This window comes from Lemur catta, chromosome 14 (genome assembly GCF_020740605.2).
Source record: "Lemur catta isolate mLemCat1 chromosome 14, mLemCat1.pri, whole genome shotgun sequence".
Lineage (NCBI taxonomy): Eukaryota > Metazoa > Chordata > Mammalia > Primates > Lemuridae > Lemur > Lemur catta.
The window spans coordinates 32,452,141-32,467,326 of NC_059141.1; the positions used below are offsets into that span (position 1 = coordinate 32,452,141).

At 38.1% G+C, this 15,186-nt stretch overlaps 1 protein-coding gene across 1 annotated transcript in view; it reads left to right on the forward strand.

Annotated features, from left to right (window-relative positions):
- The first annotated feature begins 332 nt into the window (after window positions 1-332).
- Window positions 333-15,186, forward strand: part of RNLS (renalase, FAD dependent amine oxidase) — a 246,840-nt gene continuing 231,986 nt past the window's right edge. The window contains exons 1-4 of the mRNA XM_045568205.1: window positions 333-577; window positions 1,339-1,444; window positions 2,064-2,206; window positions 5,902-6,060. Of these exons, the coding sequence (XP_045424161.1) occupies window positions 460-577; window positions 1,339-1,444; window positions 2,064-2,206; window positions 5,902-6,060 (526 nt within the window). The 5' untranslated portion in view covers window positions 333-459. The remainder of the gene's footprint in view (window positions 578-1,338; window positions 1,445-2,063; window positions 2,207-5,901; window positions 6,061-15,186) is intronic.

Below are 15,186 nucleotides of genomic sequence, written 5' to 3' on the forward strand. Positions count from 1 at the left end.
TCCTAATTTAATGAAAATTTTGTTATTTTTTATTGTTTCCTGTGAGTTATATGCAACTTGAAAAATAGTTCTCGGTGTTCCCAAGGTGAAGAGACACGAGGTACACATGCTTCATGAAGCCCGGGTCTCAACACTAGCGTGAGTTAAGTACAACTCACATGGCAGTACATGTGTCACTTGGTAGCGCCAGCCAGTCCGAGAAGCCAAGTCCCTGCCCTCCAAGCGAGGGCCAGCCAGGCTCTCCCCGGCCCACAGGTCGGTCGTCGTCAGGGCCAACGGGCCGCTAGGCGCTGTCGCCTCCTCTCCGCCCCCTGCAGGCCCGCCCGCGGCACCGCCCAGGGCGCCGGGCGGGAGCGCGCAACCCGGGGAGCCCGGCGCGGGGTCCGCCGCTGTCCCGCACGCCCCAGGCCGGCCGGCCTCGCCGCGGAGACACTGGGCTCCCCGTGGCTCCCTCCCGCCATGGCGCGGGTGCTGATCGTGGGCGCCGGCCTGACAGGAAGCCTGTGCGCCGCGCTGCTGAGGAGGGAGACGTCCGGTCCATTGCGCCTCACGGTGTGGGACAAGGCTGGGGACGCAGGTGGGTTATCCGACAGCGGCCGCCGCTGGGTAGGTGACGCGGGCCCTCACCCGAGTAATTCTGAGGAGCAAAGTCCAGATCGTGGGCGGCTCAAGTGCACCGCGCGCCTCGTCACGTGACCGGAGCCTGCCGCGGCCCGGGAACAGGCCTGCGGGGGCAGGGTGGGGGCGGGGCGGGCGCCGCGGACGCTTCTGAGGAAGGCCGGGCGGACCGAGTGGGCGCGGGCCCGCCGGGAGTTTGCAGTCCTTAGGCCTACCTCTGTCCCCGGTAAATGGATTTTTTTTTTGTCGTGGTGTGTCTGTCCCTTTGCGGCTTTCTCTAAATTACGAGGATCCCAAAGTGCTCATAGACCAAGACTTTCCGAAGATCTAGTTTACAGAATCCTGTCATGCTGATGAAACTTGACTGCGTGAATGAGAGAACGTTAGTTGATTCATTCATTCTGACATTTCATTCATCGTTTTGTGTTATTTTATCCATTCATCATTTCTTTTACTAAATATATGCACTAGTAACAGTGCTGGACGCTGCTGCATTATTCATGACTCCTTTTTTTTCTTGTAAATCTCACAATCAGTGACCAATTGTCCCTGTTAACTACCTATGACAATGTTGAATGACAAAAACTTCAACTTAAAAAATAATGTTTCTTAGTATATTTTAAAAGTGATCCATTTGAGGTAACCTGGGGTGAATTGCATGAATTGCAAAGGCTCATTGTAATACACTAAGACATTTCCCTGTGGATTAATTGATTCAAGGGGGAAGAATGACTACAGCCAGCAGTCCTCACAATTCACAGTGTACAGCTGACTTGGGTGCTCAGTACATCACCTGCACTCCTCATTATGCCAAAAAACACCAAAGGTGAGTTAGTTGCAAGGGGTGGAATCAATCTCAGTAGCTGTATGATGTAAAAAGATACAAATGGTCAATATTTAACGTGGTTAAACTTTGCCTCCTGTAGCATAGTGAAATTACTATGATATTATCCTTGTTGATGATGTTAGCATTAAAAGGTTAACCTGAGTAAAGTAGGAAACTATGACACCTACCTCATAGGGTTGTTGAGAAGATTAGATGAGATGATACATAGAACATAGTAAAGACTGAATATATAAGTTACTATGTTGGTGTTGAAGAAGAGGGCAAATGAATAGCTGTGATGGGAGTCAGTCTTCTTAACCAAATTTAAAATTGATGTGCTAAATACATTTCTGTTTGTTTTCATTACTCTTAATTTTGAAATATACTTACGGAGAAATAGGTTTTTGGCTAATGTCAGCAAAAGATCTCAAAACGTTTCTGTTCTTCGTCTGAATTAGAAGTTTTATTTAACAAAATATACATTGAGTTGATCATATGAACATTTCTAGTTATGATTTAGAATTATAATCTCTGAGAATTTTTGGAAGAGAATATAGTATTTTAGAGCCAATCATGGCATACACTTACATTGTATATATATTGATTTATTTTATTTAAGCTTTTATGATGAACTATTTGCTCACGGCATTTTGAAACCTCTCACCTCTCCTATTGAAGGAATGGTGATGAAAGAAGGAGACTGTAACTTTGTGGCACCTCAAGGAGTTTCTTCAATTATTAAGCATTACTTGAAAGAATCAGGTAGGACTAAGATTTTCTATGCCCTCTTTTAAAATTAGCATTTTAAAATAAAAGTTGTGTGCATAATTAAATATTAACACTATACAGAAAGTTATAAAAAGTAGATGTTCTTCTATTCGCCACTCAGTAGCTAGTCTTTCTTCCTCCAAAGTAATCACTGGTAAGTTTCCAGTGTATGCTTCTAGAAAAATGTTTATGCATCTGTCTATTGAGCTACATGCCTCATTAGCTTCATATAGAGCTACCATATCACTTTTAAAAATCTCATTTCTATCATGATTTTCACTTGACCCAAGTTAGATGTGTATACTTTTTTAAATACTCAAGTACTTACTGAGTTATATATCCACACATGCATATAGAGGGGCTTAGAAAATGATACTCCAAAATGAAGACCCTAGAAGCAACTCTCTCTGACCTTCCCCTGTCCTGTCTCTAACCTCTCCTTCTCCCTAGAGGCTAGCCATAGACTCTAGAACCCCTTTTCCCCAAGGCAGGTAACAGAAACCAGAACCCCTTTTCCCCAAAGCCAGCTGTAAAACTGAAAAATATTACTTTAACTCCCCCATCCCTCCCCCCACCCCACCTCCTTTCCTTGTGAAAACCGACTGCAAAGAAATTATCTGACCTACCTCCTGGGTTTCCCTAATCAGCTGAGTAACACTAGATCATACCCTTTTTGTCCAATCATATTTCTACATAGCTGTCCATACTTTGTTGAACGTAAGTATAAAAATGACAGTTGCCCCTGTATCTTTGGGTCTTCATTTTGAAGGCTCTCGTGTCACATAAAACTATGATCAAATAAATTGGTGTGCCTCAATCTACCTTATCTTTTGTCAGTTGATTTTCAGTGAACCTTTAGAGGGCAAAGGGGAAATTTTCCCTTCACCCCACACATGCAGACATACATATATCCTTTTATTCAATAAACATTTATTGAGAGCCTACTATATGCCAAACTCTGTTTTAGGTACCAATGATACAGGAACCAAAGTCCCTGCCCTCGTGGAGCTGATGTTCTGGCAGAATATTCTGCATCTACCTCCATATTTTGTATGTGTTTAGGGAAATATGTATCTTTTATCTTCCAATTTTGCTTTGGAAGTTTTTGGGAGAAGAGATCATTTTTAATACTTTGCAGCTCACACAGAACCTAATAGTACCTTGTACATAGTAGGTATAGTGACAAAAATTTCTAATATATAAAAATAGTTTATATATATATAGTTTATACATATTAGATCACTATCAGTTCTAATTCAACCAATTCTTAGTAAAAACTTATTCATATTTTCAATTTGTAAAGCCTCTTGAGATAATGAATTCTTTAGATTTTCTTATCATTATGTAAAACATTACCATTATTTATTTCAAAAAGTAACTTTTTAATAAAGAATTATATACTCTTCGTAGAAAACTTGGAAAATACAGAAAAATAGCAGGAAAAATGTCATTATAATATGTAAATCAATAATAAGTCCATTTTGTGACATGCTTTGGGCCTATCTACCCCAGTGGTTCTCACACTTGAGTGTGCGTTGTAACCAAGTTTAGGGGGCTTGCTAAACACAAATTGCTGGGCATAATTCCGAGAGTTTATGATTCAGTATGGTTGGGGCCTAAGAATTTGTATTTCTATTTTTGAATTTCAGAGAAATCTCTTAATCTTTCACATTATGAAGCTTTTAATTTCAGAGAAATCTCTTAAAATATTAGCGTATTCTTTCTAGCATATTAGTTTTACTTTGTAGTCAACAAAATAATTGGTTATAAATATGTCTTCATAAAGGCTTTCTAGTTCCTAGGTGCTGCTGGTACTGATGGTCTGGGGTCCACACTTACAGAACCACTGACATACACCTTGCAGAACACCTTGTGGCCATTAGGATACAATTCCAAGACATGCATCTGGGGCACGGAGAATTTTCTAAGCCAGTGGACTTCAGTCCCCTTAAATACACTCACACACCACTTACAATAGCGTCATATTGCTCTTTTCAAATGAATAATATGTGAAAACAAACAAATAAAATATATAGAATTGGTTGACTTAGTTGAGGTCTGGGACAGGGCCATGGACCAAGTGAGGCAAGTGGGATCAGACATCGTAAATAAATAAAACAGGGTGAAGCAGAGCTGCTCCAGTTGGAGTAAAGGAGATGGTGAATGTGTGTTGAAAGTGCAGATATTTGCACCTTCCCCAAGCCGGGGCCTTAGAAAAGCCTGCAGGCAAATTGGAGCTCTGTTTACAAGCCCTTGCTTTAATCTTTGAGTTAAAGTCACTCACTACATCAAGCAGATTGATCTCTTGGCCTAGTTAGCACCATGTTCCTTTTATCATTTGCATTTGATTTAAAAAAATTTGAATGCTTACCATGGTGTAGGATTATTCAAGGGACAATGAAATAGGTAAAAGTATAAGAGACGTGAAGACCTGACATGGAGGAACCTAGAGTATTATTGGATAAATAAGACATAACTAAAGCATGCAGATATTTTGAATCAATCTCAAAATAAGTGTAAAGGCAGCGAAGGCTGAAGGACATTACAGACAGGAAGGGTCACACTGGGCTGGAGTGGCTACAGAAAGGAAGCCTGGTGGATGAGGTTGGACTTTTGCTGGATTTTTAGTGACTAGGAAGGTGAGCTGTCCCAGGTAATGCTGAACAGGATCTTTCAGTGTGATTTTTTTTTTCCTCATCCCATCTTCATTTCTCTTTACTATATGAGGGTGAATAAAATTGGATTTGTTTTTAAATAAAAATTTTCTAAAAGCTGGACTGTGAGGTGAATACCAGTGTATCAAGGACACTTCATGAACCAATTACACATACTCATCTTTCAGTTTATGGTTCATAATTCATTCTTTTAAACAACTATTTATTAAGTACCTAGTATGTGCCAAGTTCCGTGCCATATATGCTATATGCTATACATAGAAACAAAACAGACATGATTTGTGGCTCATAGGGCTTACAGATTAAAAGAGAAGACAATATTAAATAATTAGGCAAATAATTATTAAAATACCTTTGTGTTAAGTGCCAAGAAGGAAAATGTGATGGGAAGGTAGTCTAGATTATGCTTCTCTAAATTCTTACTCTTCTCAATGAAGGTAATTGATCTATTGATGAGAACTTGCATTTCTCTTACAGAGAGCTCTTTCAGGTCCTTTAATAAAGGATATTAAATCCTTTAATAGGGAATACTGCTCTTCTCGCTATTACTAGAAAGAATTAATTGCTAACACCTTTACTGAAATGTATACTTGCCCTGCAAAGATGATGAGCTTTAGAGTCAGATGGATGTAATGTTAAGTCATGGCATGACATTGCTCAATCTGTTTTCTTATCTGTGAAATAAATTGATATTAATATAATGTGTATCAGGTGGTCAGCCTACAGTAGATGCTTAATGAAAGGTAGCTATGGTTATTGTTTTTATTATTAGTAGTAATTGTAGCAGTATTTTTTTTCTCCAGAGCAGGCCTTGATAGGGAGGTCCAGGAGGGCCAGAGGAGGATGAATTCCCACCAAATTAGAAAGTAAGTGAAGAAAGAGAACCTGGGCACCATAGAAAGACAAACTTAATCGTTGCATTCACTTGACTGGGTCCCGTTTGTGATGATTCACATCCTTTTTATTCATATAGAAAATCTTGATAATGGGAACATGATTTTACTCTTGGAGCAGGTGCAGAAGTCTACTTCAAACAGCGTGTGACCCAGATCAACCTGAGAAATGACAAGTGGGAAGTCTCCAGAGAAACGGGCTGTCCTGAGCAGTTTGATCTTGTTGTCCTCACCATGCCAGTTCCTCAGATTCTGCAGCTTCACGGTGACATCACCAACTGTGAGTCTGCCTTTGTTCTTTACCTACTTCAGGGAATGAGGTTTCTTTGACAGAGCGTGAATTTGGTTTAACTCTCTTAGCAAAGAATAGATTATAAATTCTATTGATTTGTGTGTTTTAAAAGCTGATACTTATGGTCCAGTTCATGATTTTAGTCTAGATCAAAGTGAAACCCATAGAATTTTTTTTTAACTGGTTAAAAATAGAACATTTTTCTTACTGCCCTTGCCTTCAGTAAGTCAGTATGTTGATGGATATACAGTGGTTTTGCCTAGAAGTACAGTCTCTTTGTGGCCATTTTGGAGAAAAGAACGTTTTTATTCTACACAGCCTTGTTTGAGTTGCCTCATTTCCTGTGGCTTTGCTCTCTTGGTTGCCCTATAGGTATTTACTTCTGTCTGAGGCAATCACCTACCCACTTTGTGAAACTGAGTCATAAGAGAAGGGATGGATGGGAGGTGGGTGAGTGAATGATGCTGAAGGAGCTAAAATTATGCTAAAAGAGCCAAAATTATAATAAAGTAACTAAAATTCAAAGAAAATGCCTCTGTCTGAAATAATAAAGACAAAAAAGAGTATTTTCTTGCTAAAGATAACACAGGTGTATTTTAAGGAGAAATGTGATGGGCTATTGATAAGTAGAATGACATATTTAGCAATTAGATGTCACTATTTTATGATATGGAATCAATTTTCGTATGGAGAGAAACTTAAACCATTGTAGAGAATTTTTTTAAGAAAGAAAAAATGTTTAACTCATCAACCTGAGAAATTTTGATTTATCTAGCTTAGAAACCAATTTTGTTTTATTAACCTGAGAATTGATAAGTGGCAAGTCTCCAAAGAAACAAGCTCCCCTGAGTAGTTTAATCTTGTCCTTAGGATGCCAAGGGTCATTAATTTTAGGTTTCAAATTTCACTGGATTGGGGCATGGGAAGGGGTTGCACAAAGACTCAGTTGCTCACAAAGATAACTAGAATACGAGAAAAAAGAGAATAAGGAAACTAGGATGGAATGACCTCGTCACCAAGTAGTTTCTTTATATCACCTAAGTTTGACTTTGCCATATACCTCCTCTAAAGATCAGCTACAGTTCTATTGCAATACAGAAAGAACCTGACATGAGTTTTCTATTCTTTTTAGTAAGGTTGCACTTAATGGATTAACCCTTTTAAGTTTTAGATACCTGTTCATTTGAACCTGGTGAAATTGTTGCATATGGTGATAATAGCTAATGAGTTACCGTCAAATTTGATTTTATAATCAAATTTTGTAGTGCCATCAATAGGCATTGACTGGTATTTATTTATTCCTAATCACTAACTAGGGAATATTATTAAGTAGAGAGGATTATTATTAAGTCCATTTAATATGCTGATTAGAATTTGCAAATTAAGGCAGGATATTTTTAAAAGTTGCTCTCCAATTGCACACTATATGTTTATATGCTTTATATGTTTTATATGTATATATGGTTTGTATGTTTTGGAAATATTTTAAAATAGGATATTTTTATTGACAATGTTTCATTTCATGAACATCTAGGTAATAGAAAACAATATTTAAATCGTGACTATTACTAGGTTTATCTATATAAAATTGTGGTTTTGTAGGTTAAAAATGGTCATGTATTAGCAATTTCATGTGATTCAGCCTAACTACTATATAGAGGTAATAAATTGATACAGAGGTTGGAAAAAAATAATGAAGAAAGCCAATAACTTGTGATGTAGATCTGAAGTTTTTTTGGGATCATAAAGACTACTTTGACATGTACTTCTAATTTTATCTGTTATTTCTAATTATAGTGCTATTTAAAATTTTCCATAAGGTGTTGACAAGCTTTTAATATTATGATGTTTTGTTTTTATCATTTTAATTGGTATTATTTTTAAACTCTTTCTAATTCTTTAGATACTACACTTAGTTTAGCATTATTCACTTTATCTTTAATAACCTTTAGATAGTAACCTTTGTTTAATTTCTTTTTAATATAAAATGTGTGGTGAAGAGAGTGTGTATGGAGGGTCTGATTTCCTATCTTTCTCTGAAATATACTCTAATGTACAAATAGGCAATTTAGAAATGTCATTTACATCCAAATATCTTTCCTAGTTGACAAATGCTGTTCATTCAGGGGTGAGTGAGAAGTTGGATAACTAAGATTTTCACAACTCCTAAGGGTTCCTGGTGCACTGACACTAGAAATTTCTGATAAATCCACAGACATCTCTTTCCTGCCACTGTGGCTCAGGTGAGATGAGGGTGGTGGAAAGTTTGTACTTTTCCTGCCAGTGATGCTGGGCATAGGAGGAAGGAGAAGAAGACATGTCAGTGCCCAAATTAGAATTTATAGTATACATGTGAACATGGGAGACTTTGGGTGTATTATAAGTGAGCTCTGAGATCCAGAGATGAGTAGGACAGTAGTATCAGCAAAAGGCATGTGTGGAGAGTCTGAAAGCTAAAATTCCTGTACTAAGTTCTAAGAGAGGATTCAGATATGAGAAACAAAGGGAATAAAGGTAGTTAACGGTACCTAACAAGTAGTGTGGCAGGGAGGATACATTTTTCCAACTAGGTACACTATTTCACTTAGCTTTTGTGTTATCAGGCCAGTTTTCCTTACTGATACTGCAATTCTAGCTGACAATGTTCATTCTAATACTAGAAAACTCAGAACTGGAGGGAGTCTTAGAGAGCATCTGGTTTTATCTTTTTTAGCCCTTGCATGAGTTTTTTTTTTTTTTTGTAAACACTTTATTGAGCTGTTTTATATGAAAAGCTATACCTAATGTATACAACTTGATGACTTTGGAGATAAACCATGAAACCATTACCACAATCTATGCCATAAACATATTTATCACCTCCAAATGTTTCATCCCCCTTCTTTATTTGTTATATTTTTCTTTTATAATAAGAATATACCATGCAAGATCTACCCCCTCAGCAAAATTTTAAGTATACGATATAGTATTGTTAACTGTAGGCACTATGCAATACAGTAGATCCCTAGGATTTGTTTATCTTGCATAACTGAAACTTTGTACCCTCTAACTAAAGTTCCCCCTTTTTCCTCCCTGATGTCTCTAGAACAAAACTATAGAAAAAGTCCTAGATAGCAATAATCCAGTGAGACCATTACCCTTAGAAAATGATGTACCCCATTACTCTCATCGTATCTCTGCCCAAGAATTAAATTTCAGGAAAAAAGCATCCTATTGACCTGGCCTGGGTTTTATTCTCACCCCATGGCCAGGGCATTGCAATGTCCTTGATTATAATTCTATTGCATTGCATGTAATCAGTAGGGAAAAAGTAACACCCCAAAATAAATATAGGAACTATCAGGAAGAAAATTTACATGCTGAGTAATCAAAAAAATGAATGGTTACTGCATAAGTATTCTTTAATATTTGTAAAATGAGTGAATGACTGATTTACTGATTGAATGAATGTGTTTCCAAAAGACCTGAGGAGCTACTTAAGTTTCACTGTTCTAAATTGCTTTTTCAATCTCTGTAAAGTTCTCATTAATATGATTCCATAATAAACTTATTTTCTTATTCATTTCTTATACTGCTTTCTTTAAATACAGATTTTTATGAAGAAGGAAAGGGAAATTTTACCCTGACAATGGGCCTTATTTCTTTAAAATACTGGTCGTTTATGCTGAAGTCCAGATCTGAAAATTATGTTTATACATATTGCTTTAACTTTCATTCATTTCATTAATTCTGTGTGTTGGTTTTAATTCATTTACTTTTTATCAGTTTATTAATTTTCAAATAGTATGTTTCTCTGTATGAGGTCCCATTTAGCAGGTAAGAAGGGTGTCCTAAGTCATGCCCCGGAATATGAGTTGACACTGTTTTATAAAATGTATCATGCTAAAAAGGAAATAGATCTTTTTTCCTTTTCTTATTTAGTGGAGGAGTATTGTGGGATACGTAGGCTGTTTATGGTAAAAATGTTTAAAAATAACTTACTTGGTATATTTGACTGAGGGTGAAGGTCTTTGGGATGTTGTATTTATTCGATTCAGAATTGGAGCCCATGCAGATCATTCTGTGTTTACTTCTTTGTCATGAAATAACTCACTCTGGCAGCAAAGGGTTAAACTAGAATGTCCTCCCAAAGATCCTTTTACATCTGTGGGTCTAAATCAAAGGGATTAAAACAGCTGCTTTCTCTTTATTTTATAAATCTCAATAATGACCTCAGTATGAGGAATTAGTTACTGTCTACCCATCTGTTTTCTGGAGAACCTTAAATATGCTGCTTTAATTATTAGATATCTTTAAGAGTCTGTGAAAAAGTCATCCTGTTACAAAGCCATATATTGCCATCTAGTGGGTCAAATATGTATAGCAGTGCCCCTTAGACTAAACTGGAGAGGACTGTCAAGATGATCAATACACAGAATAACCCTATAACTATAATATAATTCACAAAACTGCATATCACAGAAAAATAAATTTAGGCCTGTGAGAATTAACTAACTTAATCAAAAGGGCATAGTTAATTAGTGACAGAACTAGGGATAAGCTACAGGCTTCCCATTTATATAGACTGTGAACAGCATCATGTCTTTAGTTTGCTCTGTGTTTTTCTTCTCGTTCTTGTCTTCTCTTTAAATCATATCTAGCCTTTAATATCAACATAAATACCATTTCTTATAGGAAATAATTCCCTTTTGATTATAGCGTGATCTGATTTTTCATTCTCCAACTCTATATTTTGCTTTTTATAGAAGAAACAAAACTACTTTTTTCTTTTGGGAATTATTATATTTATTACATTTATTATATTCTCCCAGATGGAAGAATAGGGAAGCCTTGTGTATCATATTATGAATCTCTTATGACTTGCCTTCTGGTTCTATCATTGTGCTACTCTCTGTATACTCACATTGCAAAGATTAACTCACTTAATCCTCAGAGCAATGCTAGCATTATTATCATCGCCATTCTTGGTGGTGAAGCTGAGATGTGAGGTTTAGTAGTGTGACTCCAGAGCTTGTACTCTGAACCACTGTTACATATGACTCTCCCATAGGTACTTTAATCCTAGACTATCCTATTACTGATTGTTTCATTTGGGTATGAGTTCCCATAGTGTCCTGCTCATTCTTGATCACCATGTTTTTCAAAGGTGACTAATGGAAATCACTAGGTAAAAAAAAATTTAAGGGGGACTTTTGTGAAAATTTTGATTCCCAAGGTTTGGCTAGGGCCCAGGAATCTGTGTCTTTAACAAACACCCCACGGGATTTCTCCCCCTTCAATTAGGCCTGTTTGAGATACTCTATTCTTTCATAGCTGTCATAAGTTTTATTGTGATCCTCGTTTTTAATGTCTTCTCCACTAAACCATAAAATCCACAAGGAAAGGAGACCTGTATTCACTCTGTCCCCACCCAGCATCAAGTTCTGTGTCACACAAAGACCTGACACCACTGGTAGTTGTTCAGTCGATACCTGTAGAATGAATCTGTTTTATTTCCCAACTTGATTATAAGCTTCTAGGGGTGAGAGAGTCTCAGAATATTCTGGTTCCTGTTTGGTACCTGGTTCACAGTGCTAGGATAAAAGGGTGAGCCTTGGATGGATCATAGAATTTTAGGACTAGAAGGAAGCTTGGGGCTCATTACTTCTTCCACTCTGATCAGGAATTTAAGATGTGACCTGCCCTGTACAAGATTGCACAGTTTATTAGGGGGCGGGCAGGAGAGGGTGTGGTCAAGAAAAAGGAGGCACATTTCAAATACCATTAGTGTCTTGACTTCATGTTTTGATGTTTTGTGCACACTTAAGTAGAGCTCTTCATTACACATTAGTGGGCTAAAATCCACATACCTAACTTCCCTGCCATAGTCTTCTGTTCTCCGGCTAAAAGAGTGGCAGAGGCAGTGGAAAAGAAGTAGGATAAGCATTATAAAATAAAATAGGCGGAGTATGATGAGCGATTATGAGAAATGAGGAGTCTGGATGGTTTCTTTCCTCTATGTCATGTTGCCTCCCACGTGGGGCTCCTCAGGTTTTCTTCCATACCTTTAGCTGAAAGGAATGCGTGTCTTTAAGGTCTCCTAATGAACATGCACCCTTAATAGTGCAGTGTGCCATCTCATATCCTTAACACCAGAATGTTATTTTTTCTTGCTAAACAAAGAAACTAGGTATGATGCTCAAATGTCCCTGTGAGGGCCAGTTCTCCTATCTCTGTGTGTACTCACATGCACTCTTGCTCCTACCAAATGCTTCTGTAGAGAGGAAAACTGTATTCCAGTGAGCAGAAATGTGTCAGTAGTATATCTCCAGTGAGGGATAGGGAGAAGAAATGTACTAGTCCTGTTCTGACCTTACTTTGCCAAAACACTGCTAATTTTGGACCAAGGGTCTCATGTTGTAGTTGCCTTAAGTCACCTAATATCACTTTAGGAAGAAGATGAATGAAAACAAAAGCCAGGTCTTTGCAGAGCATGTGGCCACAGATCAGAAAGGTTCCCAGGAGGAAAGTTGAGGGAGGCTAGTGGAGTCATGGAGTTTTCTCTTTTCTTCAGAAATCCTAGTCTATCTTGGGTTCCCTGAATGAAGAATACATTCTCCTTCTGTGCATTTGCTCACGAATCTCCCCTGGCCAGGAGTAACCTGATGCATGATCTATGTTCTCCTTCCTTCAGAGCGTGTGAGTTCAAAGGCATCTCTAACTGCCCCATTCCTCAGCGAAAGCGCCTCCAAGTCTCTTCTAACACTTGTTTTTTGTACTAGCCATTAACTTCCAGCATTGGCTATGCTATAGGAGGTAGTTAAGAGCGTGGATCTGGAGTGCCAAGGTTTATAACCCAGCCCTGCCTCTTACAGTCTGGGTGACCTGGGGAAGTTACTTAACCTCCTTGAACTCCAGTTTCCACATCTATACAATGAAGATAAATTACATTATCTATCATACATAAAATTATAGTGAAGAATAAATGATAATCTGAGTAGAGGATTTATAGGTGTGTCAGGCACATAGTAAGCACATAACCATTATTAATAATCCCCATAATTTTTTAATGTTTATGACTTCTTTACCATCAAGGAGTAGATCTGAAAGGTCTGTTTAAGGTGTAGTGTGCTTGGTGTTGGGGATTACACAAAGGTGACCATTTTATTTCCAGGCATTTATAAGTAGGATTCATTTGAGACATGTTCATTGTCATAAAAAAAAGCATGATAATTGCCTTCAAAACTCTACATTAATTAACTTTTAATTAATGAACTGATCACTTTTATAAAAGAAGTTAGTCATTATCTGAGGTTTATGCAAGTCAACAGTGATGTTTTTCTAAACACCACCTTTCTTGGAAGGGGTACAACCTCACTTGTCCCCTGCTCCTTCTTCACTCTTTGTCCCCAAACGTGTGCCAGAGTGGAGGGAATAAAAATGTTGTCACAGATGTCTACCCCCATCTACTTGAGTTAGAGTCTACAACATTAGGGTGCAAGGAATGTCTTTTCTTTTATTTCTCTTAAGTATACAAACTATCTGCTCTGAGCATCTCTTCACCTGCTATAATAAACTCAGTCTTAGTCATCATTAGAGCTTCCTCCCTGCCCTTTGAAATCACACAGAAATTCCAAGCATTTATAGTGCCAGAAAACTGAGGGAATGTGAGGCCTAGGTCCATAAGATTGTGGTCATTACTGCAGTTCTTCTGCTATGCAGTGGTTGGGCCCAGGCCTGGTCCTCTGACATTGGTTAAGTGCTTTCCTTTGCTTGGACTCAGGGATGCCTCTCATGGGATAGCACCGAACTAACCACTGAGACCCTGGCTGAGAGGCATGTTCCACAGGCATTCTGCAGCAAGATCCCACCTGGACAAGTGGAAGCTGGCTTTCTACCATGCACAGGAATCCCTCAAACCCCTATACCCTGTGCCTTAAATGTTAGATTCAGTAATCCCCCATCTCCCCTTCTGGTTGTGCTTCTCCCCTTAAAGCACTCATCTCCATCCCCTACCCTCCAATGTTTAGGGATCCACCAGTGTAATCTGCCTTAAGATCCTGCAAGAGAAAGATGCTTTACTTCCTCCTTTGTGTGTGTGTGTGTGTGTGTGTGTGTGTGTGTGTGTGTGTGTGTCTGTGTCTGTGTGTGTGTAGTCATCCCAGCCTTTAGAAACACAATGCTGAGCTTCTCTTTCCTAGATTACAGGGTAGGGAGAGAAGAGTTGGTTTTCCCTAAATAACTCATCCTGGTTGCTATTTGATAGCGAAGATGTGATCAAAGTAGTCTCAAGAAGGCAAACTATAATAACCAAAGGATCACATCCATATATGGATATAGGCTAACAGAAATGAAAAATTATAGAAATACAGAGCTTCTCAGCTCTACAATGAAGACCTACAATGGCAGTAGATGCAGATATAGAATATATATAATATACATATATATTTAATTGTAACCTAGGAGAACATGGAATTGTTTTTAGAATACACACCAGACACAGTAGCTCACACCTATAATCCTAGCACTTTGGGAGGTGGAAGTGGGAGGATCACCTGAGGCCAGGAGTTTGAGAACATCCTGAGATACCTAGCAAGACCCTGTCTCTACAAAAAAAAATTTTTTTTTAAATTAGCTGGGTGTGGGGGCACATGCCTGTAGTCCCAGCTACTCAGGAGGTTGAGGCAGGAAGATCGCGGGAGCCCAGGTTGCAGTGAGCTATGATGATGCCACTGCATTCTAGCCCAGGCAAAAGATTGAGACCCTGTCTTAAAAAAACTAAACTAATTAAATTAAATTAAATTAAATTCTGGAATACAACCACCAAAGGGGCAGCAACCATTAAGCTTTAAAGTAGATAGTTTTAGACTAAGGAAATGCTACTTTATTTCACTGTAGACAAGTTTTAAATCCATAAGATATTAATTTGACTGACTAATTTTGGCTGCATTTTAAAATTATAGCACTTGTTCACATAGTATAATAGTTTAGAAGTTTCAGTAAATTTACAGATGGTAGATTTATTAATGAACCATTAAAATAAAGATTGTGGGGGTACATTTCTAACATTCTAAGGATTCCCTATTCAATAACTGTTTTCTCAATGCTGCCCCATGTACCATCCCATTCCTTTCC